This window comes from Mandrillus leucophaeus, unplaced genomic scaffold (assembly GCF_000951045.1).
Source record: "Mandrillus leucophaeus isolate KB7577 unplaced genomic scaffold, Mleu.le_1.0 Scaffold12, whole genome shotgun sequence".
Taxonomy (NCBI): Eukaryota; Metazoa; Chordata; class Mammalia; order Primates; family Cercopithecidae; genus Mandrillus; species Mandrillus leucophaeus.
Window position 1 is genome coordinate 8,842,377 of NW_012100320.1, and position 24,623 is coordinate 8,866,999.

The 24,623-nt window shown below is 49.5% G+C and overlaps 1 protein-coding gene across 14 annotated transcripts in view; it reads right to left on the bottom strand.

Moving 5' to 3' along the window:
- TLE3 (transducin-like enhancer of split 3) overlaps positions 1 to 24,617 on the bottom strand; it is a 49,241-nt gene extending 24,624 nt beyond the window's left edge. For 6 of the 14 annotated variants that reach the window (XM_011969092.1, XM_011969053.1, XM_011969065.1 and 3 more), the window contains exons 1-6: positions 24,531 to 24,616; positions 23,915 to 24,015; positions 23,332 to 23,395; positions 22,277 to 22,321; positions 3,870 to 3,932; positions 2,294 to 2,368 (exon numbers count right to left, since the gene is read on the bottom strand). In XM_011969092.1, the coding sequence (XP_011824482.1) occupies positions 2,294 to 2,368; positions 3,870 to 3,932; positions 22,277 to 22,321; positions 23,332 to 23,395; positions 23,915 to 24,015; positions 24,531 to 24,554 (372 nt within the window). In that variant the 5' untranslated portion in view covers positions 24,555 to 24,616. The other 8 variants (XM_011969018.1, XM_011969011.1, XM_011969000.1 and 5 more) reach the window with 6 other exon arrangements.
- Positions 24,618 to 24,623: the final 6 nt, after the last annotated feature.

A 24,623-nucleotide genomic window follows, 5' to 3' on the forward strand; every position in this document is an offset into this window, starting at 1 on the left:
AAGACTCCGTCTCAAAAAAAAAAAAAAAAAAAAAAAGAGGATTTTAATCCCAAAGAGGGAGAGAGGCAGAGGGGGAGAGGGGACCCTGCTGTGGCCACTGCAGGGGTAGGAGGAGTTAGCCTGGAAACCTCAAGAAGATGGTTGGAAACGGGATAGGGGTAAGGAGCTGGAAGAGAAGTGTCAGAAAACAGAATTCACAAGGTATGTCCTACTCCTGCAGTCCCCTGCCACCACTAGCAGAAGAACCACCAAGCTGAGAGCTGGTCACTGAGACAGATGACACAGGCCACCCTCCAGGGCTGCACCAGAGTCAGGGGAAGAGTCTTGGGCTGCGAGTCAGCCACCCAGGCCTCTGGCCTGGCTTTGCTCCTAAACATCAGAATCACCTCCCCTCTCGGTAAAACCAGGGCATTGAGCTACATCAGAGGTTCTTAACCAAGGGCCATTTTGCCTCCTACAAATATTTGGCAACATCTAGAGATGTTTTGGGGTGTCACAAGTGTCGAGGGTGTTATTGATATCTAGTGGCTACAGGCCAAGGATGCTGCTGACCATCCTACAACGCACAGGATGGCAAAGAATGATCTGGCCCCAAATTTCAACAGTGTCAAGGTTGATGATCCCTGGGCTAGATGATCTCTGATGATACTTCAAACATTAAAATATCATGATTTCTCCTCTTGGGGTGCTGCCTTCCAGCACTGAACACTTCTTCACATTCCAGTTTTAAGATTCCTCTCTGCCCATTCCACACAGTAGGCCAGGATTCAAACCAGGCCAATGCTTGCAACCCCCACCTGCCCAAACAGCAATGAGAAGTGTCCCTATGGGCTCAGCCCAGAAGGGCAAACCCACTGGGCTGCCTTCACCAAAGGACTCTGCAACCATCACGGGTCCTGACAGCGTGATGGAGGGGTCGGTGCCCGTAAGTGTCATTCTGTGATTCCAGCCTCCCAGCATTCCTGGTAGGAGTCAGGAGTGCCCAAAGAGATGAGCCGGTGTACATTCTCCCTTTACAGATACAGGAACTGAGGCCCAAGGAAGAGAAGGGACTTGCCAAAGGTCACATGGGGGAACAACTATGACTAAAACACAGACCTCCAGGTTTCTGCCCCAGGCAGAAAAGTCAAGAGTTATCATGTATCCCATCAAGCAGAGGAAAATTCTAGGGCCTTAGTTCCACCTTGAAATAGTGACTTCCCATAAGAACAGAAAGAGGAAAGAAGACCAACCAGGTTCCCAGAATGTTAGAGTTGAATCAGTCTACTGCTTCCCAAGCCTAACTACACTTCAGAATGATTTAGAAATCATTAGGAACACAGATTTCCAGTCCGAGCACCAGACATATGGAAAAGACCTCTGGTGCAAGTGCCCCTGAATCTGTACTGTCCAGAAGCTCCTCCGTGGACTGGGAAGCAGTGACCCCGTCCACCCGCTTCATTTTAGAGATGAAAGGTGGACAGGTACACCCCAAGGGTAAGAGCCTTGCCCAAAGTCACACTTAAAAGACTCTTCTTCCTCAGGTGCTTATCTTAAATGTCACTAGCCTCACACCAAAGCAGCAAGTAGGAGAAAGATGCCACTTGAACCTAAGAAATGCATTAAAGATACAAGCCAGGTAGACCCAGCTTCCCCTTTCCACTAAGGGGCCAGTCCGGAAGTGGGCCTCACAGAGCACTCTTGGGTATGTCTTCCTGTGTAAAGGGGAGATGGGACTTCTAGAAAGTCAGGAAAACTGGTCTAGGCTCCCCAGCTGGAGTTCACAAGCGTACGTGATGAATGCTCAGCCAGGCAGCTTCGCACATGGGACAGCAAGACGTAAACCCAAATTCCACAGCACGATGCACATCAACAGTACAGCAGAGACTGTTCTGATCCCAGCGGCCAAAGAAGGGCAGACTTCTGCCAGGGAGGAGGCAGACAGGCGCCGGGGTAAGTGTGAGGAGGTGGCCAGGTACTGGCCAGTTGGCCTGGCCTTGAAGGTGACCCTAGGCCCCCACCCTCCTCAATGGCAAGGACACCAAAAGCCAGTGGAAGATGAGGCAGATGGCTGAAGAGGTGGATTTGAGGCATGCCTGGCTCCCCTTTAGTTTGAGGCCTAGGAGGCAACTGGGAGTCAATAGGGAAACAGTCCCACAGGGGTCCAAGCCCTTGGGGTGTTTGTAGAAGCCGGAGCCCTGGGGCTGCCATTCTTTGAGGCCAGCTAAGGTCAGGGTCAATCTCTGGTTATGATAAATGAGAGGAATAAAAGGGCTATACACACGGTAAGAGGCAGATTGGGGAGTCCACGTACCCCGATGATGGCGTTCAGCTCCGTCATGGTGACCTGCTTGGCGCGTTCCACTGCCTGCGCCACCTGCTGCTGGTGCTGGAGGGAAGAGGGTGTGCGTTAGATGCAGCCACTCTCCTGGACAGAGGAGGTGACGGACTGTGCAGCACTGGCAGGGACTCTCGGAGAGGCCCAGAGCAGACAGAGGAGCCCCATTGAACAGGCATAGGACACAAGCAGTGGGGAGGGTGACAGGCGATTTTCCTTTCTCTTTTAGACCTTTGTCAATGAGCATGTATTAGTTTTGTAATTGAAACTTCTTTTTAAGTTTTAAAATAAAGACGCATGCCAAAAGATGGCTATTAGTCAATCATACACACACAAATTTTTCCATGCAATTTGCATATGAGCTGGATATCAGATGGTATTACAGGATGATTATTAGTTTTCTAAACACGGTAACAATACTGTAATCATGAAGGACGGTATCCCTGTTTTTAGGAGATGCAGTTATAGTTTTAGTGGTGAATTGTCAGAATATCTGCAATTTACACTCAAAGGATTTGGGGAAAAAGTGTATCTACATATACCTTACCCATATCTGTTTAAATAGAGAGAAAACAAAGTATGTTTCCAGATAAACAGATAAAGAAAGAAAAAGTGGTAAAATAAACCCTAACTTAAACCACGGACTTTGAGTGATGATGTGTCAATGTAGATTCATCAGTTTCAACAAATGTACTACTCTGGTGAGGATGTTGATAGTTGGGGAGGATATGGGAAATCTCTGTGAAGCTAAAACTGCTCTTAAAAAAATAAAGTCTACTTTAAAAAGTGGTTGCATTAATTCCCTTTGGCCTTGAGGTAGTACCAGCCACATACACAGCTTTCTCCCCTACTGGGCTGCAAGCTCCGAGGGCATTGTCGTATCTGATTCTTACATATTAATTCAATCATTTATTGGTCACCACTCTGTGTCCAAGACCCAGGAGTCCGTGATGGAGCTGACATGGTCCCAGCCACTGAGTGGGAGTAGAGGGCAGGGCCTGCCCTGGCTGGAGTGAAATCGGGACAGAAACAGAGCCTGCTAAAGTCGGCCCATCTGTCTGGTCGGCACCAGGGGACTTCTTTGGAGGCATTTATCTCAAATCAGGCACTGGTCCAGCCGCTGTCCCAAATGGAGGTCCCTTGGAAGGCAGGCTTAGAAGGTGGCATGACCACCTGGTCATGCTCCCAGCAAGGACACTCTGTACCAGGAACTAAGGTCCCCTTTGGGCTGGGGATGCTAGTTTGGATGGGAAAGAGGCACCCACTGCCCACTGATGGTTAGGTCGCACGCCAGAACCCCCATCTCTGGACTCAGGCAATGGTAGAGAAACAATTCTATCAGAAGAAGGAGCAAATGGTCCCTCTGATACGGCCCCCTGCCTTCAGACTGGCCGGAGAAGGCTCTGGAAATCTCCAGGTTGTCAGCTCAGTCAGTATGAATGGACAGGGGCTGAGGCTGGGGCTAGGGCTGGGACTCAGGCTCCAGTGAGACCCCACCAGCCACTGGGCTGATTTGGAAAGAAAAGGAAGAAATAATAAAAGGCGGTCTTACCTCTTGTGACAGGAAAGGCATGATCTGTGCTAAAATTGTATTCAGTCTCTTTGCAATCTCCGTCTGCAAAGGCAAGGAGACCACATGAAGCTCAGGCAAATAAATTAAGTCACTGAAATGTCACAGACAAGTGGAAATGCAAACTCCCCCCCAAACCACAGCCCCTCTCCACGGGGCTCCATCCTTTCTGCCCTCAGTCTGCCTCCTGCCAAGAGGCTCTAGCTAAATCCACAGCATGAAGAAATCTCTTTCAACTCCCTCACAGCCAGGCTGCCTACATTTTGGGGAGCTCCAATTTCCATCAGAGGTGGTATATATGTCTGGATCAGAATATAGTTTGCATCCTCTGGATGGAATCCCTAATTAAAGCAAAATGAAATAAAAATCAACCCCAACAACCCAGCAAAATCCATTATAAGAGTGAAACACAGTTCAGTGAGAGAGGAACTGCTCTGCCCGCTGGTGCCCAGTGCCAATAGGACACAAGCTCTGAGACAAATGGGACAGAGCTGATAAGTGGTCCTATGTGGCAAAGGGTTCCCTGGGACTAACCTCTCCCTCACCAAGATCAATCCATACCCCATATATATGCTACCAGCCTAAAATCCTACCATTAAACCTTCTTCTTTTTTTTTTTTTTCCAGTGAGACACGGTCTCACTGTCACCCAGGCTGGTGTGCAGTGGTACGATTTTGGCTCACTGCAGCCTCGACTTCCCGGGCTCAAGTGATTCTCTCACCTCAGCCTCCCAAATATCTGGGACTACAGGTGCACCGCCATGCCCAGCTAATTTTTGTATTTTTGTAGAGACTGGGTTTTGCCATGTTGTCCAGGCTGGTTTCAAACTCCTGGGCTCAAGTGATCTGGCCACCTTGGCCTCCCAAAGTGCTGGGACTACAGGCATGAGCCACCGCACCCGGCCAACACTTCATTTTTTAGGATACAGCACTGCCTTGTCTAAGAAGCTGCTCAGAGACGTAATTCATTAGATCCCTAATCCCTCACAGAAGTCAATCTTAGAAAGGCAGATCAATTCTCTGCCTCATCTCCCAACACCCCAGAAAAGACTGCATTTAGAAAGTCAACAGTTTCTACCAGCATCCTATGTAAACTTTAGATCTCAGATCAAGAGTGGTGCTATAAGGGTTAACTGAGTCCAGATAGAAAGGCCTAGAACCACTGACAGATGACTCTCAGAATTGCTTTTCTTATCTCATTCTGAATCCTGAGCCCGCGAGGACTAAGGTCCCAAAGCTGGCTTCAAAGCTCTCATCAGCACATAGCAATCTTTCAGAGACAAAACCATGACAACAGCCTTTAAAAATCTGTGAGTATCTGCATGTCAAATGATTCTGGATGAGAAATCCTTGTGCACTTAAAATAAAAACAATCTGAAGGCGCACAAATAGACCCTGGACTTCAGGAGAATTCCTGGGGCTAACACCCTCTACCCCCTCCACCCTTGGCCACTAAAGAGGACATCTCTGGTTTGTGGAAAGGCAAGCCATCAACTAAAGAGCCTTATGGGCTTTTGCAGGCCTGCGTGCTGGGCTGCCAGCCATGGTGGCAGGGCTCGCCAACCTACAGAGCCTGTCCGCTACAGTGGGGGATCCTGGTGGGGAGAGGATCAGGAATCACTGCTGTCAGCTTTCTGCCTGGAACACTCCAGCTCCTCAGGAACAGAGTCAGTGTTTCCCAGCCGGCACCACTGTTGGCATTTGGGGAGAGACAATTCCTGTGATGAAGGACTGTCACTCACATCCCAGGCCAACTGTGTCAACAATGGCCCCCACTTCCGAACTGCCCAGCTCAGACCCACTGGGACTTCACATTGACACATGTGTGGGGCACTCTAGCCAGGACACCATACATCAGGCTTCCTCAAACGCCATGCTATTGACATCTGAGGTTAGATAATTCACTGCTGTGTAGAGCTGTTCTGTGCACTGTAGGGCTTTTAACAGCATCCCTGGCTTCTCCGCCTCCTAGACACCCGTCATTCATACTCTAAGGAACCCAGGAGGATTACTAAATAATCATTATATAAATTATTAATCTAGTTAAGTGGGAAGAACTCTCCCAAACAGAGTCCTTCCTCACTCTGCTTATTTTTTCCCCGCCTAAATCAACTGATAGTAGGAATGGGGTTCAATGAAGCAAAAAAGTCCGGGTTGGATAGGGCAGGAGTTCTAGAAACAAGCATAGGCTGCACCTCACTCGAAACCTGCACAGAGTAACAAGTTCACTCACCTTTGAGTTCCCATGCCAAATAAGAATAGAAAGACATGTAAAAATAAAAAGCAAACAAAAGTAAACAAAAGAAACCAACCTGACTGTTCAGGAAGCTCACAGGTCCAAGGCCCGTTATCTCAAACAATGATAGAACAGTGCCTGGCAGACAGTAAGTGCTCCATAAATGTTTGGCCGAACGAATAGTATCACTGGCGTCTACGCATTTATTGAGACTTCATATTGCAGTGACCCCTGGCTGTGGATCTGGGCCTGCCCCAGCGTGGGCAGCATCCGTGGGAGGGGCTGTGGTGGATGGAGTGTTGACATACAACTGGCTGGTGGGTAGCCAGTGGCCCAAGCCCTTCACCAATGGTGTGGGGCGGCACCTCCAAGCCAGGCCAATCGCAAGTCACCTAGATGGGTCTCTGGCCACTGCCCCTCCCCATAGCCAGGAAGGCAGGGGGCAAGTTCAGAACATCCCCAGTCACTCTGGCTTCCTCAGCAACTATTAACTTTCACAGTCTTTGGGAGGGCAGGGTGATTATAAAAAGGTTCTGACTGTGGCCTCCTTCCACTGGCAAACAGGCCAAGGGTCAGGGTCTTGGGAGTTGACAAAAAAGAAAAGTAGCTGACCTTGCCCTTCCCCACACCCTTCAGCAAACACATGGCCAAAGGCTTCCCACAGACAGGATCTTCCCATAGGGCTGGTCTGGAGCCCAGCTCACTCTGGTTATGAGGACAAGGGATCTCCCAGGATTTATGTAGCCATCTGGGCCACCAGGTGACCACAGCTGGGTGGCTCAGGCCAAGTTCTCTCTCATTCTCACCCCTCCACCCTTCTAAAGTAGTTCCTGCCTCCCAGCACCACAAACAAGCATCAACTGAGGGCTATCACAACAACGCCACACAGATTCAGAACCTTCCACGAGCCTGGGGTAGTGGCGTTCAGGCTGTGTTTCCTGAGGCCCACGTTCCATGAAGAGAGGCCTCTCTGCATGGCAGGAAGGCCTTTGGCACGTCACAAGACAGGACTCTGTAGGGTTGAGGCAGACAGAGGGGAGGGGCTGGGTTTACGTTGGGGGAACCTCCTGGTTCATGGTAAAAGTTGTCCTAACATAAACCCAGCCCCTCCCTTGGGAAAGGGGTGTGAAGCAAGCACATCCCATCCCTCCCAGCTGTCACTGTGCCATCATCTCCTAGTACCCTCTTGGGGTCTCCCCACAAAGTAGAAGCAGGGATTGGTCCTCCCCCATCTCTACAAAGGTTGCCCAACCCTGAGAATGGGCTGCGTGTACTCTGCAGAGTCAAAGCATGAACAGGAAAGCTGTCTGCTCAACATTTTTAAGACATGTTTATTTTTTGGAGGGTGGCGCTTGGGGCAGGGGAAGTTCCTGGAAAGGAAAAGCTGGCTTAACAGAAGCCCTCCTAACAACAGTAATGGCCGCTGACATCGCCCACCCAACTTGCCATGTGTGCATCCACAATAACCCCACAGAGAAGGCGCTTGTCAACATCTCCACTTTTCAGATGGGGAAACTGATGCCCAGCCATTAAGTGACTTCACTAAATGACTTCTTACCAAGAAGCCGAATTTTGACATTTCAAGAGAGCTTAGAGAAATATTTTTAAAAGAAAAACCACCATTAAGGTTAATAATTGACAGCACTTCTGATTAGAACAGCTGTTAAAACAGCATTGGATCCAACTCAAACAAGCTCTAAACATCAGTTCCAAAAAAGGGGGAAAAAAAAATTGTTGAAGTGTGACTTCAACAATTGGGACAGGTCACAAATCACAAACTGGAACTCGATCATACGTTGGAAAATTCCTTTTGGCAACTCGGCACAATCCGTTGTTATCAATAAGCCGGCTGTAGTTTCCAGAGGCTGACCTCCATCCTTCCCTCCATCCCGGTCCCACAAAGCCACTGCTTTTGAGCTGGGTCTTCAGAAGCGAACCTGAGACGTGGTGGGAGGTGGGAAGACGGCTCCCTTTGGAAAGCACTTTGGAAAAGGTGTTCAAGGAGGCTGGTGCCGCCTTTGAAAGTTTCTTTTCAAGTATGGTTCAAAGCAGGCGGCTTTGTTGGTGGAAAAACATTGTTCCTCAGAAGGAACTAATCTACTAGATACAGACAGAGAAGCAGTTCAGAGAAATGGGGACAGAGGTCCTGCTACATTCAGAATCTGTACTACCAACTGGGCGCTGGGAGTAACATCTGCCCTGCATCTCTGTCGAGATTGTTAGGCAAATAAATGACAGAAAACAAGATAGTGGGGGGCAAGGGTAATTTCCCAAAGAGCAATCTGTTCCATGCGTCTTAGTAGCTCCCATTTGCATGATCATCTCCTCATTAAAGCAGGACCTCTGAACATCTTGCTGTAAACCGAGGGTACTTGAGCATTCTAAAAGTCTATTTCTCTAACCACAGTCTAGTATTCATGTTTGCTGCTACTTCGGACTATCCTTGGCCCTTGACCCAAGACACTAAATTAAGGCAGATGGAGCCTGCTCTTGATCTGTACCCCCCAGCAACCTCCTGCTCCTGGGCTTGCGGCACCCAGCCAGTCCTTGCCCTTATTTTTAATTTAGGTGACTGTGTTCAACACACAGTCGAGAGTGACTTCCACCAGAGGGTCTGTCTGCTAGTTAGTTTTAAACTGCCCTGTCCTGTGTACCTGTGGACTCTGAATGCACAATTCCTTTTAAACTCAGCCAAATAAGGGCAAGGAGAAGAGAAAGCTGCCCCTTTAAAGAATGTGGCATGCTGCAGTGCCACACAGAAATAAGCTGGCCTCTACCTCCAATTCTGCCCCCATTTAGTTGTGTGGCTTGGGGCAAATCACTTCCCTTCTCTGGGCATTAATTTTGCCGTCTGCAAAATGAAGGGATTAACTAGATAATGTATTAAGATCCAGGAGCGCTAACTTATAGAGTTTTAGAACCCTAAATATTCCCAAATTGCTGTGCAGCTTATAATTTCCTCCATAAAGATCCATAAAACAGAGCATCACATGAATTTACAAAGGACCAGTGGAGAAGAGCCAAGCCACCTTGAGATGTGGATGGATGCTGGCTGCTCGCTGGGCAGCTGGCTGACCTGGGCTGGGTCCCAAGGACCAGCCTTCAGAGCACGAGCCATTCAAATTTGTCCATCAGCAAAACTGCGCTTCGCTGCGGAAGAGCCTCTAGGCAAGAACAATGATATCATATTTCTAAGTGTCAAGCCCCTACTGTGCAGTTTCTGTGATTCACAAGGGAAGACTGGTTGGTGAGGCTAAGACAACCAGGCCAGGGTTCTCCAAGTTGTTGCATTCAGTGGGAAGGAATCCCATGTCTGTTAGACAGGCAAGCGGCCATCCCATGCTACTAGGTGTTTAGTTACATTTGTGAAATGAGGATTTCTTCTTCGGAAAGTCAGGGCAGTGTCATGCAAAGAGCATGGTACTGTGAGTCTAGAGACCGTTTGTGGATGTGCGTGAAAGATGAGATGAGGAAGGGACCTGCCCATTTGAAAGGTGAATTATATTGCAAAGCCATGGGGAAGTGATGATTTTCATCCCAGCAGGCCTCTGGGCCTCAGGTTACTCCTCTAGAAAATGCATGTGTTTAGGGGTGTCGTCTCAGTCAGCTCTGAGGTTCTTAAATTTTAATCAGGTTTTACCTGGTTCTCTGACTGAGTCCTTGGGATTTGAAAACAGTCTGCTTCATCTCGAATTAAATCTCAGAGCTGCAGGGAGAGGCTGGGGTGGGAGGCTGTGCAGAAAGAGGTGGCCCTGGCCCCAACCTTCCCAGCAGCCTCCCAGCAGCCAGGCGCCAATCACCCAGATTCAGAACACCACGTCTGGGCATTTAACTTAAAATATCCCATTGCATTTCCTAGGCCATACTAAATGGATAGCCCCTGAATGATCTGACTAAAAGAGGATATTCCTTGCCAGGTAGTTTCTCCTTAGGCCGAGCTCAGAGAACACTGAAATAAAACAAGCGGGTGTTTTATCAACAGAGGAAGAAATCCATGGGGGGGCCGGGGGACAGCCAACAAAAGCTGGGATGGGGTTCCCAGGCCCTGTTCCATGCACGCCATGGGCTCTGAGAGGAAGCAGTGCTACAATATAAGAAGGGGAGGAGGGTCAACAAATGATCCATGCAGTAGCCTTGGGAAATGTAGCCCCTCCCGCTACTGGAGGGGCTGGTGAAGGTTCACATCACAGATCACTCAATGATAGGTGAGCCTTCTTAAAGGCCCTTTTAGCACTGACATATTGATCAAATTATATATAACTACAACGCCATTAAATATTTATGCCCTCCGAGGAAGCCTGCTGAATTCTTTATGCAGGGAGGACTTGGTACAAGAAAGGCCCAGCCCCCTCAGCGTGACCCTGAGGATCTGTCTCCTCGGGGAGGGACAGGGATGCTGGCCTGGGCCAGCCTGTGAGGACACTCTGGGCACCAGCCCGTGTGCCCTCCACAGGCGGGTAAGGATGACAGTGAGGATCCAGGGCAGGGAGAAGGAAACGCACTCACTCTTCCCCAGCTAGGACCAACCAACGGCAAGGGACTCTGGGGTTGCTGGGGTTGGGACGACCCTTCTGCACACTTCCCTGAAAGGAATCCCACCTCCCCTTTTCTTCCAGGGGTCTACGGTGTAAGGGAACTGGGGATAGTGAGGCTGAGTGAGCAGGCATCCAGGCAACCCAATCCCAGAAAGAGGTGGCAACATATAGTCTAGAGTCCTGTATTCCTAGCCCAGATCCACCCTGCACTTGGGCCTCAGTTTCCACTGAATAAAGAAGGCCGATCTGAGTCCAGTGTAATAATCGGAGCTCTCAAAAATGAATTAGGTGCTGTGTGAGTGCCCTGCCCTTGGGAGCATTCCATGGAGACCCAACAGAGACTTGGGGGCAGGCACCACAGGGCCCATATGACAGCTCAAGTCCCTCTTGGCTTTGGGACTCTAAGAGTTTCATTCCTCAGACTCTCAGTTTCCATCTACCGGGCTTCCTGTTAACAAGATCCAATAATCTTTAAATATTTGTTCACTTTAATTTCTTGGTTCCCAAACACTAAACTCTGCTTGCCTCCCACCCCTACTTGTGGGGGGAGATGGCTCTCAAAGAGCTTGCTTGTACAGACAGAACAGGGAGTGCTTTTTCAGATTACACCTTCCCCCAACACTGCCCATTCATCCCAGGCACACCACCCCCACCCTTCCCTCTCTCCTTCTCCTCCTCCCTCCCCTCAGATAACCCCCTGCCCCCTCCCCCACCTTCCCAGACTCCATTGGCCAACTCCTGCCAGGAGGAAAAATTCTCAATTCATCCCTGTGGGGTTGCCATGGCAACCCCCAGCCACCTAATCCCCCTTGGAACATTATGCAAATCTCCCCTTGCCCCTCAACAGGCTGTAAAAGTCACATTACCCTTGCAGAGACAGCTCATTAAATTTTGGGGGTCTCCCCACATCAGGTCAGCACTACAAATGAAATGCTAGCTAGGATTTTTTAAGGGCATGGATTCTTTGGGAAACCCAAGTGGCATGAGGGAAGACTAAGGTGAGGGGAAGAGGAAAGACTGACTGTGGGCAGAGACAGAGCCCCATTCTATCTACCCACCATCTTATTCACAACCAAAGAGCATACCTCTTCCATAAATTAAAAGAAAAAGGGTTAGAGGGTCTTCTTTCTCCAAATAAGGAAGGCAGGAGTGATGGCATTTCTTAGGCTATGAAAATCAAGATCAGTTATTTAGAAACTTATTTTATATGATAAGCTCCTTCTCAAACTGACCTCCTCCCAAGTCACACCATTTGACCTCTCATTTTACAGATGAGGCAAATGAGGCCCAGAGTGGGCAAGAAGCTGTCACACAGGAAGACCACACAGGAAGACCAGGTGGTAAGCAGATCTCCCAGGTTAGAGCCAGACTTCTTCCCTCTATATCAAGGCCTCTCAACCAATAGTAATTGTTTCCCCAAGGGATTCTGGCAATGCCCAGAGACATTTCTGGATGTCACAAACTGGGGCACTGATAAAGATAACTAGTGGGAAGAGATTAGAAATGCTGTTAAACATCCTAAACACAGAGGACAACCTCACCACAAAAAAGTATCCAGCCCCAAATGTAAACAGCACCCAGGTTGGGAATCCCTGATCCACATGTGGCTGACACTCAGGTTTTACTGAATTCTTCAAGGGTTCATCTGGTTTCTTCCTAGCACTGGAATCAATGCCTATAGTACGGTGGTCTGGGGGTGGCCAATGGGGAAGATCACAGAAGACCTCATCTTGACATGGTCTGTGGATAAAGATCACTGAGGTCCACGAGGGAAGCAGGCCTGGTTTCCAGTTCTGAACTGGCCGCTGGTCCGCTGTGCAACAATGAGCAAGTTACTCAACCTCTTTAACCGTCAGTGCTGCTATCTGATGCGTGGCGCCCATGGTGCCTATGCTGCAGGATTGTAGAGCCAACAACTCACATATGGGAAAGGGCTCTGAGAAATCTTACAACATATGCGCACCAAGGATCTTGTCCTCTATGTCTGAGGTCTTGACAATTTGGAGACTCTGTTCCTTTGTGAGAATACCTTGCTTCGGCCTTTCCATGTGCCAGGTATTGTGCTAAGCAGGCTATATACATCCTTCGTGGCACTCCCTATAACTGTAACTATACAATTTATGAAGTCACCAGCCACCCGTGGCTAGCTAAATTTAATTAAAATTAAATGTCAAACTCAGTTCCTCAGTCACAGTAGCCATATTTCAAGTGCTTACGAGCCACACGTGGCTAGTGGCTGCCTTACTGAAGAGTGCAGACACACAGCATTTCCATCACTGAAGAAAATTCTACTGGGCAGCACTGCCCCAACAGGCAGGTGTTATTATTATCTCCACTGCAAACTGAAGATCACAGAGGTCAGTCTGCTCAAAGTCACACACCAACAGGAATTGATCTGGGACTCAAACCCACATTTGTCTGACTCCCAAGTCAACCTCTTAGCCATAGAGACAAATCTCCCAGCAACTGGTGCTCTACACGTAACTCTCCAGGATCACCTGGTAAGAACCTGTGATCTTCTGAGGGAGAAATGGAATTCACTGGGCAAGAAAAACCCCACCCATCACCCAGTAGGCCTGGAAAATGCCCAATGGGCATTCAGCGTCCCGGGAGTTTAAGAAGAGAGTTTGCCCAATATCCCTGGGCAAATGGATAGTGAGGAAGAGCTGGGGAGGGGTCTCTTGAGAAGTAAGGTAAAAAACTAGGTAACAGAACAGTGAGAAAACCCAAGACGCAAAGAGAAAGGGGTATCTAGACACTTCTCAAGTTCCTGCAGGCCGGGCCTGTGGGTGCCACACACAAGGACTGGGTGACATGGAGGCTGAAACCAGGCCAACAGCGGAAAGACCCTGTGGGGGAGCGGCAGGTCTTTCGAGCTCTAAACCAGCCTGCTTCTCCCCCGTTTCAAGTCTGGCTTCATGGAGATCCCCCGTTTCTCTGGGATAAAGTATGAGATCCCAGGAATTGAGGGATGGGAGATGGGAAATTCTTCCCGTCTTTCTCCAGGGCTTCTGCTGTTAGGCAAAGCAAAATAAGAACTGGACTTTAGCTTTCTTCACTGGAGATGGAGATCAGAGGAAGGGGCCTCCTTCTAGGAAAATAGGCAAGTAAGGGTTTAAGGATGAGCTAAAGACCTATTTTGACCAATCAGTACCAACAGGCTCACTTCCTCTATCTCCCCTGCTCCTCCTTCCTCTATCCCACCCAACCAGTTAGACCCTCATTCCAGACCATCTGGCATCACCTGCTGCTTCTGAGCCCTCTGAGTGTCCTACTTTTCCCTGGACAGAGGCCAGGAAGGTTAATAGAGGTTCTTGTACCCCACCCCCACCAGAGAGCTAGAACAGACTCCCATCCCTTGTCCACTAGTCCGCACTGAACTGCCTTCCTCTTCTAATTTTCCCCAGCAGAAATCGCAAAGCATCACTGGTTCCAAAGGATGCCCCTGCCAGTATTATCAGAATTAATCAGTTTCAGATCCAAACTCAGCAAAGACCTGTTGAGGGCTAGCCCAAGGGAAAGATTTGGGGAGTGGGTGAAGAGTCGCCTCCTCCAACCTTTTGGTCATATAGCTGGCTGGGTGATGTAGGAGTCTAAACCTCAAGTCTTCATGGCTGACCAGGAAGGGAGAGCCCTCTCCTGTACCCAAATTGCATATGGTACTCAGTGCTAAAACACTAGTGGGAAGAGCTCTTCTGCATTTGAGTCTCCATTTGAAGAAAGGATCAGCCTTCAGTGCAAACAAAAAAGCAACTTCTATTGGACTGCGGTAGTTTTCATTCAAAATTAACAAACAAAAATAGCAGTAGAAGAGCTGTGAACAATAGTCAGACTTAAAAGCCTCATGAGATCAGGCCACACACAACACTTGGAACTCCATGCCTAAACAGCCAAGGCCTGGCAAGCCGAGTTTACCAATTCACCCACTCAGCACTTGTCTCTTCCCCATCTCCGCTTTGTCATCTCTCCCTCCCAGTTATCTCTTCCCACCCCACCCTGCCTTCTTCCCCTTTTGCACTTAAACTGTCCATAGTGTGAGATGAAAAGAAAAAGATGCCTAAGATACATTAAAGACACTTTTAAATAAAGATTCATGACACCTTTACAACTCTTTCTATAATCACAACCTTTGCAGCCTACAGGCCTCTGTCAGAAAACTAATAAAGCTTCTGTCCTTCCCAAAGAGTCCATAACACTCTTCAGGGTAAGAGAGAACCCTGAGCTGGAATATTACCTTCCCTCCTCAAGTCCCCACAAAATGCACACTGTATATCCAGTATGGGCCAAGCACTGCTCAGGGTTCAGGGCCCTTAGTGGAAAATACAAAATGGTCCTGTCCCTCATGGAACTCACAGTCCTGTCACAGCACAGGCCTCACCTCCCCCACCCCAATTTGAGAACATAGCCCTCTAGTACCCAGGCCATCTTCACATTCCAAGCTTTCAGGGTATGCTCTGAGGCTTTTATCCTATGTCTGTCTGTCCTGGACCCAAATACCCATTATTTTAGCTGCTAAGATGAAAATGTCAAATCTGCTTTGCAATCAAGTGCTACAGAAATTCTAAGGGGTTTCATTATAATCTATAATACCTGGAAGATCAAATTTTTCAAACAGTTTGTCCTCAGGAAAGTACTTCCCCTGGGATTGTTTGGTGGTGGCAGCAGCCAGAACACTGGATCCTATCATTCACACGGTGATGGAAGGAACCACCTAAGACACCAGCCAAGCCCATCCATGCTCCTACCCTTTACCAACAGCAGCCAGCCTGAGAGAGAACAGGACGACATGGACTCCAGGCCCTAACAGGGTTTCTCTGGCCTCTCAGGCCCCACAGATGGGAACTTGCTTCTCTCTTCTCCCTTCACAGGACACATTGGCAATGGGAGGCTTTGGTGACAGAAAGGCAAAGGAAACCTCTTCCAAAGGACTGCATCTTCAAAGCAATAATGAAGTCAGCTGGTGTGAAGGGGAGAAAGGTATTTGTTCTCAGATAAAATCTTCGGGGTGGACTAGACGGGCCCCTTGGTTAACCCTCCAAGCCTGGTATGAACCTCTACTTAAGAATAGAAGTCCTTGTCCTACCCACCCTGTTGATTTCCAGATGGGCCTCTTGGGCCGTCAACTCTGCAGTGAACAGCCTCCTAGAATTTAATTCCTTAGCAGTCCTGCCCTGACTCTCCAACGAGGTGACCCCTCTCCTCCAGCCCTCCCCCAGAAGGTGGCCTCTGCCTAAACATTCAGTGACAGCTCCGCAGCCCACTGATTGTGCAACATCCTTAGCAAACAAAAGAATTCAAAATCAACGCTGATGCGAATTCAGACTCCCCCATTACCTCGAGAAACGCAAGGTCCTAAGGACTCTTAGTAGGGCAAGGCTGACCCACAGTTTGCTGCCTGCAAAGGACGATGCTTCAAAACAACAAACCCACCAAATATTCCCAGCTTACATGGCGGCAGGACATTTCCCCCTTCCTTAAGTTTCTCCTTAACCCCAACTTGAAGGGAACAATTATTTTATAAAGAATTTTTTTAAACTATGTATTTTGAAAGAGAAGAGAAAGTCAAAAGAAGAAAGGAGAAAAAGGAAGAAAGTATCTTGGCTGTGCGTCTCAGAGAGCATTTGTTGAAAACAAGATATTGTCCCTTTAAGCATATAAAAACAAGGCCCTTGAGCACGCAGTTCTCACTCTGGTACACAATTATGGGTGCTTTCAGCTGTCTAGCACTACTTCAAGTGCTCTCTTAAACCAGACTGTCAATGGCATGTTGAAAGCTATTTTGCTGGCTGCTATCATTAATAGCAAAGTGGAGAGCTGGGCTGATGAGAATTAAATATGGGGGAGGGGGCGGGTCATAACCAGTCATTACAGAATTACCAATATGAGAAAGGAGACAATGCCACTTTGGGGAATAAAGTTCAAAGCAGCGCATTACGGTAGGAAAGCAGGCAGGGCAGGCCACAGACGGCCCAGAGCGGGCCCCTGCCCCCACCCCGTGGCAGATGGACTCAGGCCAGCCCTGGAGAGCCAGCCATGCAGGGATGGGGGGAGCCACGGAGTTGGGAGCCGCGACTGCAAGGGCAGAGGGGCCTTGGAGATCACTCTGCTGCAAAATGTCACCACCTCGCCTCACTTCCCAAGTGCAGTCCCCGCCCCACATCATTCCAAAGACGTGTGGCTTCCAGAACATATCTCACTGCCTTGCCACGAGCTGTTGCCACCCTGGAGGGGCCTCCGCTGCTGACTTCTGCCTCATAAACCCTCCCTTTAAGACTCGCCTCAAGTAAAGCCCTCAGTGAAGTCCGCTCTCACCCCACTCTCCCCTCCCAGGAAGAATAAGCTGTTCTGTGCTGGGCGCTCCTCCTGTGACACTCGGGCCACACTAGCACTTACCTCACTGCATTGCAATTACTTATTTAGACATCCGACTCCCCCGCAGAGGGAATGGTGTCTTATTCGGCTGTGTAACCAACCTCTGCCCACACCCAGCACATCCCAGGCCCCTAATAACCGCTTTGGGAATGAATCCAACCCCCTCATTTCACTGATGAAGAAACTGGATGCTGGGCCATAGGAGGAAGCCTGCAGAGCGGGCGGCCAGCCCACAACTAAAATCCCCACTTCCTACTCAGAGTTCAGGGAATCGCAACTCTATTCTCAGACAACCTGAGGAAATTTTGAAGAAAAACCAAGATGTCTACTGAGCACCTATTATACACTAAGTGCTATAGAGACCTCAGCAGAGGGGCTTCTTTAGTACCTACAAAAATGAGATGAGGAATGAGTGCCAGATCACAGGGGAAAACACTGCCGAGGTTAGGTCTTTGTCACCTTTTTGCCCCTGGTGTCCCAGTATTTTGTACAATGAGATAGAAGGACTTTCTCCCACGGAGAAAGCAAAGGGAGATTTATTCCTTGAGGGACTCCTCCTTCAACAAAATAGAAACAAACAGCCTAGAGCGTTCCTCTGCAAGGTGGGAAGGAGGAGTTCAAGCAAAGGAAGAACGCTGCCGTCTGCCGTGGGCTCCTGGTCCAAAAGAGTTCAGAGAATGAGTCCTGAATTAGGAGCCAGGTTCCCACCCCTTGATTTGTAAAGTAAGGACAAGGGGTCATTTGCTCATCTCCCAGGGTCATTTCAATGACAAATGCACAAGAAGGAAAAGACCCCAAAAGCACTGAAACCGCCACTCTACCACTCCCACTGGCAACTAGAGAAAAGGGGTCCAAAGGCAGTCTTGAGGGGTTGGGCAGCCTCCCTCTAGCTAGACAGCGTGCAGGGAGCTTGGAGCCCCCAGACCCCAAAGTTGAGCAAGGCAGGCACCCCCTCAGTGAGAGGACTCGTGATTACAGTCTGTTCCAGGGAAGATCAATATGGCAGGAAAAGTCAGATGGATACCAGGGCATAGAACTCCGGCAAAAAAGAAAAAAAAATGTCACAGTTCAACTCAGATGCCACACAAATAGGCACTTCCCTAGTCTAAGGACCTTTGACCCCTTCTACTTTGCAAGTGGTCCCACATTCCCCTACCAAGACAGGCTCAACTCCTTGGCAGAGTCTTCTGTAACCTCATCGCCTGGTAGCTCCCTCTGGCCACCTGTACCTTGCACCTTCACCGTGGTCACAGAACTTCTGTGTGCCTCAAGATCTTCCAGCCGAGCCCCTTATCCTTTAGATGAGAAGATTCACAGCGGGGAGGGGAGGGGAGTGACAAATGGGGATTTTCCATTTCCCACCTCAGCTCTGTGTTTATGGCACCCCATGGCTAGGGTAAAAAGTTCACAGGTTGTACCTCCCTTCTCTGTCAATGAATCTTTCCTCTGGGATTGCTAGTTATGCATTATGTATTATTATTACACACATCAAATCATTAGTTGTGCAAATAGCTGGCAATTCAAAACAGGACTGTGGACAATAAGGGTTCGGCGATATGATTATACAACCCGAAATGGGGCACTTTGGACTCTGGTGGGGCCAGGTTTGTAGTCTTAGCCTGTTTAGATAATAACGCAGAAAGAAGCAATAGTAATTAAAGACACAGAGTACATTAGAAAAGGAGCACTCTTCATTTCTTGAGTCTGACAGAAAAGAGTCCCGGGCTGGAAGGGAAGCAGCGGTAGCAGCTTTACCACTAACGTGGGACTGTATGACTGGATACATCAGCTTCCCTTCTCTGGGCCTCTGTTTCCTCATCTGTAACTTGAAAAGTTTGCATGAGAACCCAAAGGGCTCTTCCAGTTCCAAGATTCAAAAAGAAACTTACAGGAAAGGTTGTTCAGTTTACAGAAAAAAAGGTGACTGTATCGTGTTGGCACAACACTGCCCCAAAATCAAAATGGCTCAAGTCCACTTTCAAAACATCAGTGCTCACCAACAGTGGGTGAAAAGGCTGCCTGACCCAGCTTCTCAGAGCGTCAGTGCCTCAAATCCAACGCATGGCAGTCGCTCTGGGGCCCCTGGTTCTAAGCTGGCTTTGTTATTTGTGGCTGACACTGGAAAGCCTCTGCACAAACAAGATGGCAACTGATGAGCCAGTCAGTCCTCACTGCCTCCCCAGCCTCTCTGAACCACCCTCGACATTTGGCCGGGAAGCAGGGGGCTTGGTGGAGGTGGGTGACCTCTTGAAGTCCTGGGCCAGGCCTGTGATCCTGTAATCTTTGCTTTACCGTAATTAGGGAGGGAGGCAGAAGAGTAGGAGGAGAAACCATTTATTACTTCTCTGGGATTTTGACAGCTTGGAAAAAGAGAGAGACAGAGAAACAGCCAGAGAAGGAGCCAGCCACAGTGAGTTTAACCTCTTAGTAAAATAAAAATGGGCTGGACGCACCTCATCAGCTGCCCTCTGTCAATACCCGGGCCCATCTGGCAGGACTCGAGGTTCCCAGCTAATTGGCATTTCCCATAGAGCCAGCAAAGGAGAGTTTTTAAAAAAATATGTGGTGGTGATGGTGGAGTGCGTGTGAGCGTATGCGCACGCAGGCTGAGGACTGCCACACTTCCCAAGGTGCTAGCTCTGTAGATCATCTATTATATAAAAGTACAGACAGTCCCCACCCCCACCCCAGCTTAAAGATGAAGAATCCAGCCTGTTTGTTCCAGGCAGATGTAATCACACGAACAGTCAAGTCTAGAGGGCAGGACACTGCATGAATAATTCAAGCACTCCAGTCACTTGATTGTGTGTGCAGATAAAACACCAGTCAACCGCTAAACAGGTCAGCTGATAAACTTGTTTGCTCAGGCCTAACCACCATTCGCCAAATGCACCCAAGACCCACACTACAATTAGTGGCAGGGCTTTCTTCTCCAGAACCCTCGCAAACCTAGGGAGTGGCCAACTCCATTAGGTTAGGGTTGCATTTCATGGCACAGGTTTCTTCACCTCCTTGCCTCTTTGTTCCTCCACAGCCACAGGGTGATTTCACCCAACTCAGAGACTGCCATAAGCTTGAGAAGCCACTGCATTCAGAGCACACATGTTCAGGCTGGGAACTCAGGCTAGAGGGCAAAGGTGAGTGGCAAGCAAGGTAAAGTGCCCAGTGGGAAAGCCAGAGGGCTGGATTTGAGTCCCAGCTCTGACTTCCTGGCCTCCCTGAAGCCACAGTTTCCTCACCTATAAAAAGGGGGCAAAGAATCCCTCTTTCCACCACCGGCAGTTGAGAGGATTAAATGAGACAACGTAGCCAAACCCCAGGCATTCTCCCCTTAAGAACCTTGTTTGGGGAATGGCCAGAAATCCCAGATGTACACAGCTGCTCTTTATATAAACCCCACCATCAAATGCGTTAAGATATTTAACTCTTCCTGCGTTCACAGCATCCCCAGGACTCACAGAACAGATCTGCTGCGAGCCAAGGTGGATTTCTTAGTGCCACAGCACCATCCATTCACAGACATGCGGAACACCACCCATGCAGACCTCAACATGCAACGAGACATTACACCTTAATTACCAAGCTCTTACAATAACTGCTGCTATAAATTTTAAACCTGGGTGCAATTACCTTCTTTAAACACACCCAAGATACTAAGCGTTGAGAAAAAAAAAAGAGGGGGGTAGACAAAGGGAGGAAGTGGCACCCTGCATACACCCCAAGGTCCTTGAAACACCTGGGACCCCAGTTCCATTTCAAGCATTCTTCCGGGACCTGGCCTGTTCCAGTCGCAGAACCTGTCCCGATTCTATTTTCCCGAGGAGAAATATCTTTACGTATAAAGCCCTGTCTGTTTATTATTTCTGTGTGTCAAGAAGTAAAAACATGGTAGCCTTCATATGCCTTCCTAAGGGACTAACTAATCCCTCAGGAAGCCACAAGTTGGCTTCCCACACATTGCTCAATAAACTCAGGCCCCTTTCTGGCTTCCCTTCACCCAACACTGGGGCTCCCTCCAGGAGGGGAAAGGAAACTACAGATCCCAAAGGCTCTACAGGAAGCCACTCAAGTGGGTAGGAATCTGCCCACTTTCCAGGGTCACCTGCCCTTCTCACCTGCCCTGGGTCCTGCCTCCTTAAAGAGCAAAATTGAAACCTTGTAAACGACTGTTAATTTACAGCAGAAAATCCATTCAAGTCACGGTCACCAAAGGCTAGAATGAGTCAACAGTCTTCTGAGATTTCATGAACACCAATTGTTAAAAAGAACAACCGGCCTGCCTGCTCCATTTATACGTGCCAAGTCAACTCTAATCGTTGGCCAAGCCAAATTATAGGCAGCCTTTCCTCAGAACACAAATACACAAACAGGCCTCTCCCACAGCCCAGCCTAGCACCGGGACTAGTTACTGATATGCACTGAGATAAAGGGTGTTTGTATTTGCTCGGTTTGAGGTATACTGTTATTAGAAGAGTGACAATACCAGGTAGTTTACATATCCATCAAACGACACCACACTAGCTAAACTGGTTTGACTTCAGGATTTCAAAGCTGAGCTCAACCCCCAGCCATCTCAAAAGTCCTGGCTAGGCTGCCCCTGGGCAAGTTACTTCACCCAGGAGCTTCAGCTTCCTTCTCTGTAAAATGGGAATTCGGCTGCCTTTAAATCAAGACAGAGATGAAAAAACCACCTTGTCAATGCAAGGCATTAAAGTTGTATTTCATTCTGGCTTTATATTTTTAAGCAGTTAGCAGCTTCATTCCCTTAAATTTCGACAGCTCAGCCTGGCTTTTAAGGCTCTTGAAGTTTAATCTTATCAACGCAGAACATCACATTTTTGCAAAAAGAAAAAAAAGAGAGAGAGAAAGAAAAAAAAATCCTCCTGTATTTCCTCTTGAGAATTTTACATTAAAACAGATAAAAGCAGCCAGCCACCTCTGGGCTTTCAGGAGTTTGTAAAGCAGATCCTGGAGGTACAACTTTCCCTTTGGTCCTTTATCCTCCACCAGGATCCAAGACCAGGACTAATTTCACAAGCTCGAATGCTAAAAGCTCAACGTGTCTAAAAAAAAAATCAGCAAAGCCTCAGACCTTGCATTTCAAGGACTTGATCCATTCACTCTTCAAGGAGAAGGGGGAGGAATAGAAGAACCAGGCTCATTTTCAAACAAGAGAGAACATAAGACGTCCACATATGTAAGTTTTTAAAAAATGAAATATATTTTTCAAAAGAGAAAAGCACTTACCTGCTTGTGCATTTCAATGTTCAAGCCATAGGACATCTCATAGTACTAAAAGTAAAAAGAATGGCTATTAACAGACAACACAGAAATCTGATCATTTTTGAAAATCAGTTTTTTCTTGGAAAGGTTTTGCCCAAGTCATACTTTTACAATACATTTGCTAAAGAAGTTTAAATCAAACCCCAAAGCCAGCTTACAGAGCGGTTTAAGAGCTGACAAGGGCGAGTGTTCCTCTCATCTCAACAGAACGTTATATATGTGGTAGTAAGGGGAGCTGCGTCCTCCCTCCCACAAGCACCACATGTGCCCTATATCCTGTTTATACAAGGTTCAGGTTCAACAGGGAATCGTGTGTACACTGGGACCCTCTTGTCCTCTGAGAGTTATTTAGCACTGTGTCGAAGGCCTCTTATGTGGAAAGCAGTGCAGGCAGCCGTGCCCTCTCACAAATGAAGATTAAAACTTGCTGAAACGGACACTGGGCAAAAGGAAGACAGTCTGCCTACTGCCCCAGCGTGGACAAGATACCCAGCTGGGGGATCCCTGAGGAGGGGAGTGAAAGCAGAAGGCTTTATAAGGCCTCTCCACTCCTCACAACATCCTGGGGAAGGAGGGCTTCTGTCCCCCTCTGGCTAGATCCCAGCTGCAAAGCAGAAAAGTTTCTAAACACTCCCAGGAGGTCACTAAGAGAGATTTTTAGCAATCCTAATTTCACATGGGCTGGTCCAGCCCGATCTTACTAGCCAAGATAGGGCAATGGCAATCGGCCCCTGGGCAACTTTCAAAACACAAATGAAAGGCACACAAAGATAGTACAGAAGTCGCCGGCCTGGAATCGGGGTTTCTCTTTCTGTCCCTCCCCTCACTCACCCTCCTCCAAGTGGCCCCGGCAATGGAAGCTGGGGAAGGGGAGGGCAAGACCAGATTATGCCCTCTACTAAGGCCGCCCTGCGGCTGGGCGGTGGTGGGGACCTGGCGCTCATCTCCCCAGATACACGCCGCGCCCCCGGCCGGGGTCGGCGCCCCCACTGCCCCCCAGGCCCACTGCCGCATCTCACCATCACATAATGGCGCTGCATCTCCGTCTTCTCGTTTGCCAGCTTGTCGTACTCCACTTTGAGGCTGCGAGGGCAGAAAAAGCCGGCTCAGGCCTGGCGCCTGGGCAGCCTCCTCCGAGGCCCCGACCCAAGGGCCTCGGGAGCCACTTTTCCACTTCCCTGACACCCTCCGGGGGCGCCCTCTTATCCCACAGCCAGGGGACGCGGGGGGATTTGGGTCCCCGCCGTGGGGAGGGGGATGTGAAACAATTCGAAACTTCCCGCGGCCCAGTCAGAGGACTTATCACCGCCGCAGGGGAGCAGGACCCTGACGCTGGCTCCCCACACCCAGAACCCGGAGTGAATCCGCTCGCCGCGACCTAGACCCTCATTCGGGGATCCCACAGGCGGCGCTGGGAGCCGGGCGGCTGCGGGCAATAAAGGGTTAAGGCGGCGCGCTCGGAAAGGGGAAACAAAAGGCGGAGGCCCGGGCTGCCCCGCCGCCCCTGGGTCAGGAGCCCCCTCCGTCCCCGCGGGGGATGGCAGGAGCCGCGCAGGGGCCGCCCCTCCCCGCCAGCCCCGGGGCGGCCCCCACCGGCCTTACCTGTGATACTGAGCTTGCAGGAACTGGAATTCGTCTTTGATCCTGTCACAAGACTCAGCCACCGTGAATTTAAATCCCGGCTGCCCGGGTTGATGGGGAGCCTGGAGCCCGCGAAGACAAGACAGGGGAGGGGGCGGGGGCATGAGACGGCTCTCAGAGCGGCCGCGGCCCCGGCCCCTCCCCGACGGCGCCCAACCAGAGAGGCCACCCTCAGCCCAGAACCTTCCCAGCAAGTTTCTCAGCTCTCCGACAGGGAGGAGGGGGGGCGCCCCATCTCTCCCCGTCGGCAGCGGGGCTCCCATGCCTTTCACCAAGGGCCTCCCTCTCCCCAGTAAGGCGGGGGCGGGAGACAAGCCGGGTGAGTTGGGAGACTTAAGAGCTGGGCCGGGGACCGCGTGAACAGCTCCCCCTGGAACACAGGCAGCCCCCCGCGCCACTCGCGCGGAATTAACCTCCTCTCTCAACGGCGCCCCCCGGCCGCATCCCCTTTGTGTGAGAGCACACGCACAAACACACACCATAAAGGTAGCAACAAGCAAAATGGAGGTGCCAGATAAACTGCCTCGTTTACCCTGCCATGATAGATGCTTAAATAAACCGAGTTGCAATTACTCACCGGATGTCTGCCCTGCGGATACATGGCAGGGAGGGGTCGTGATTCCGAGAGCGTGGAAGCGCCGAGAGCCCGGGCCGGGGAGGTGCGGGGGAG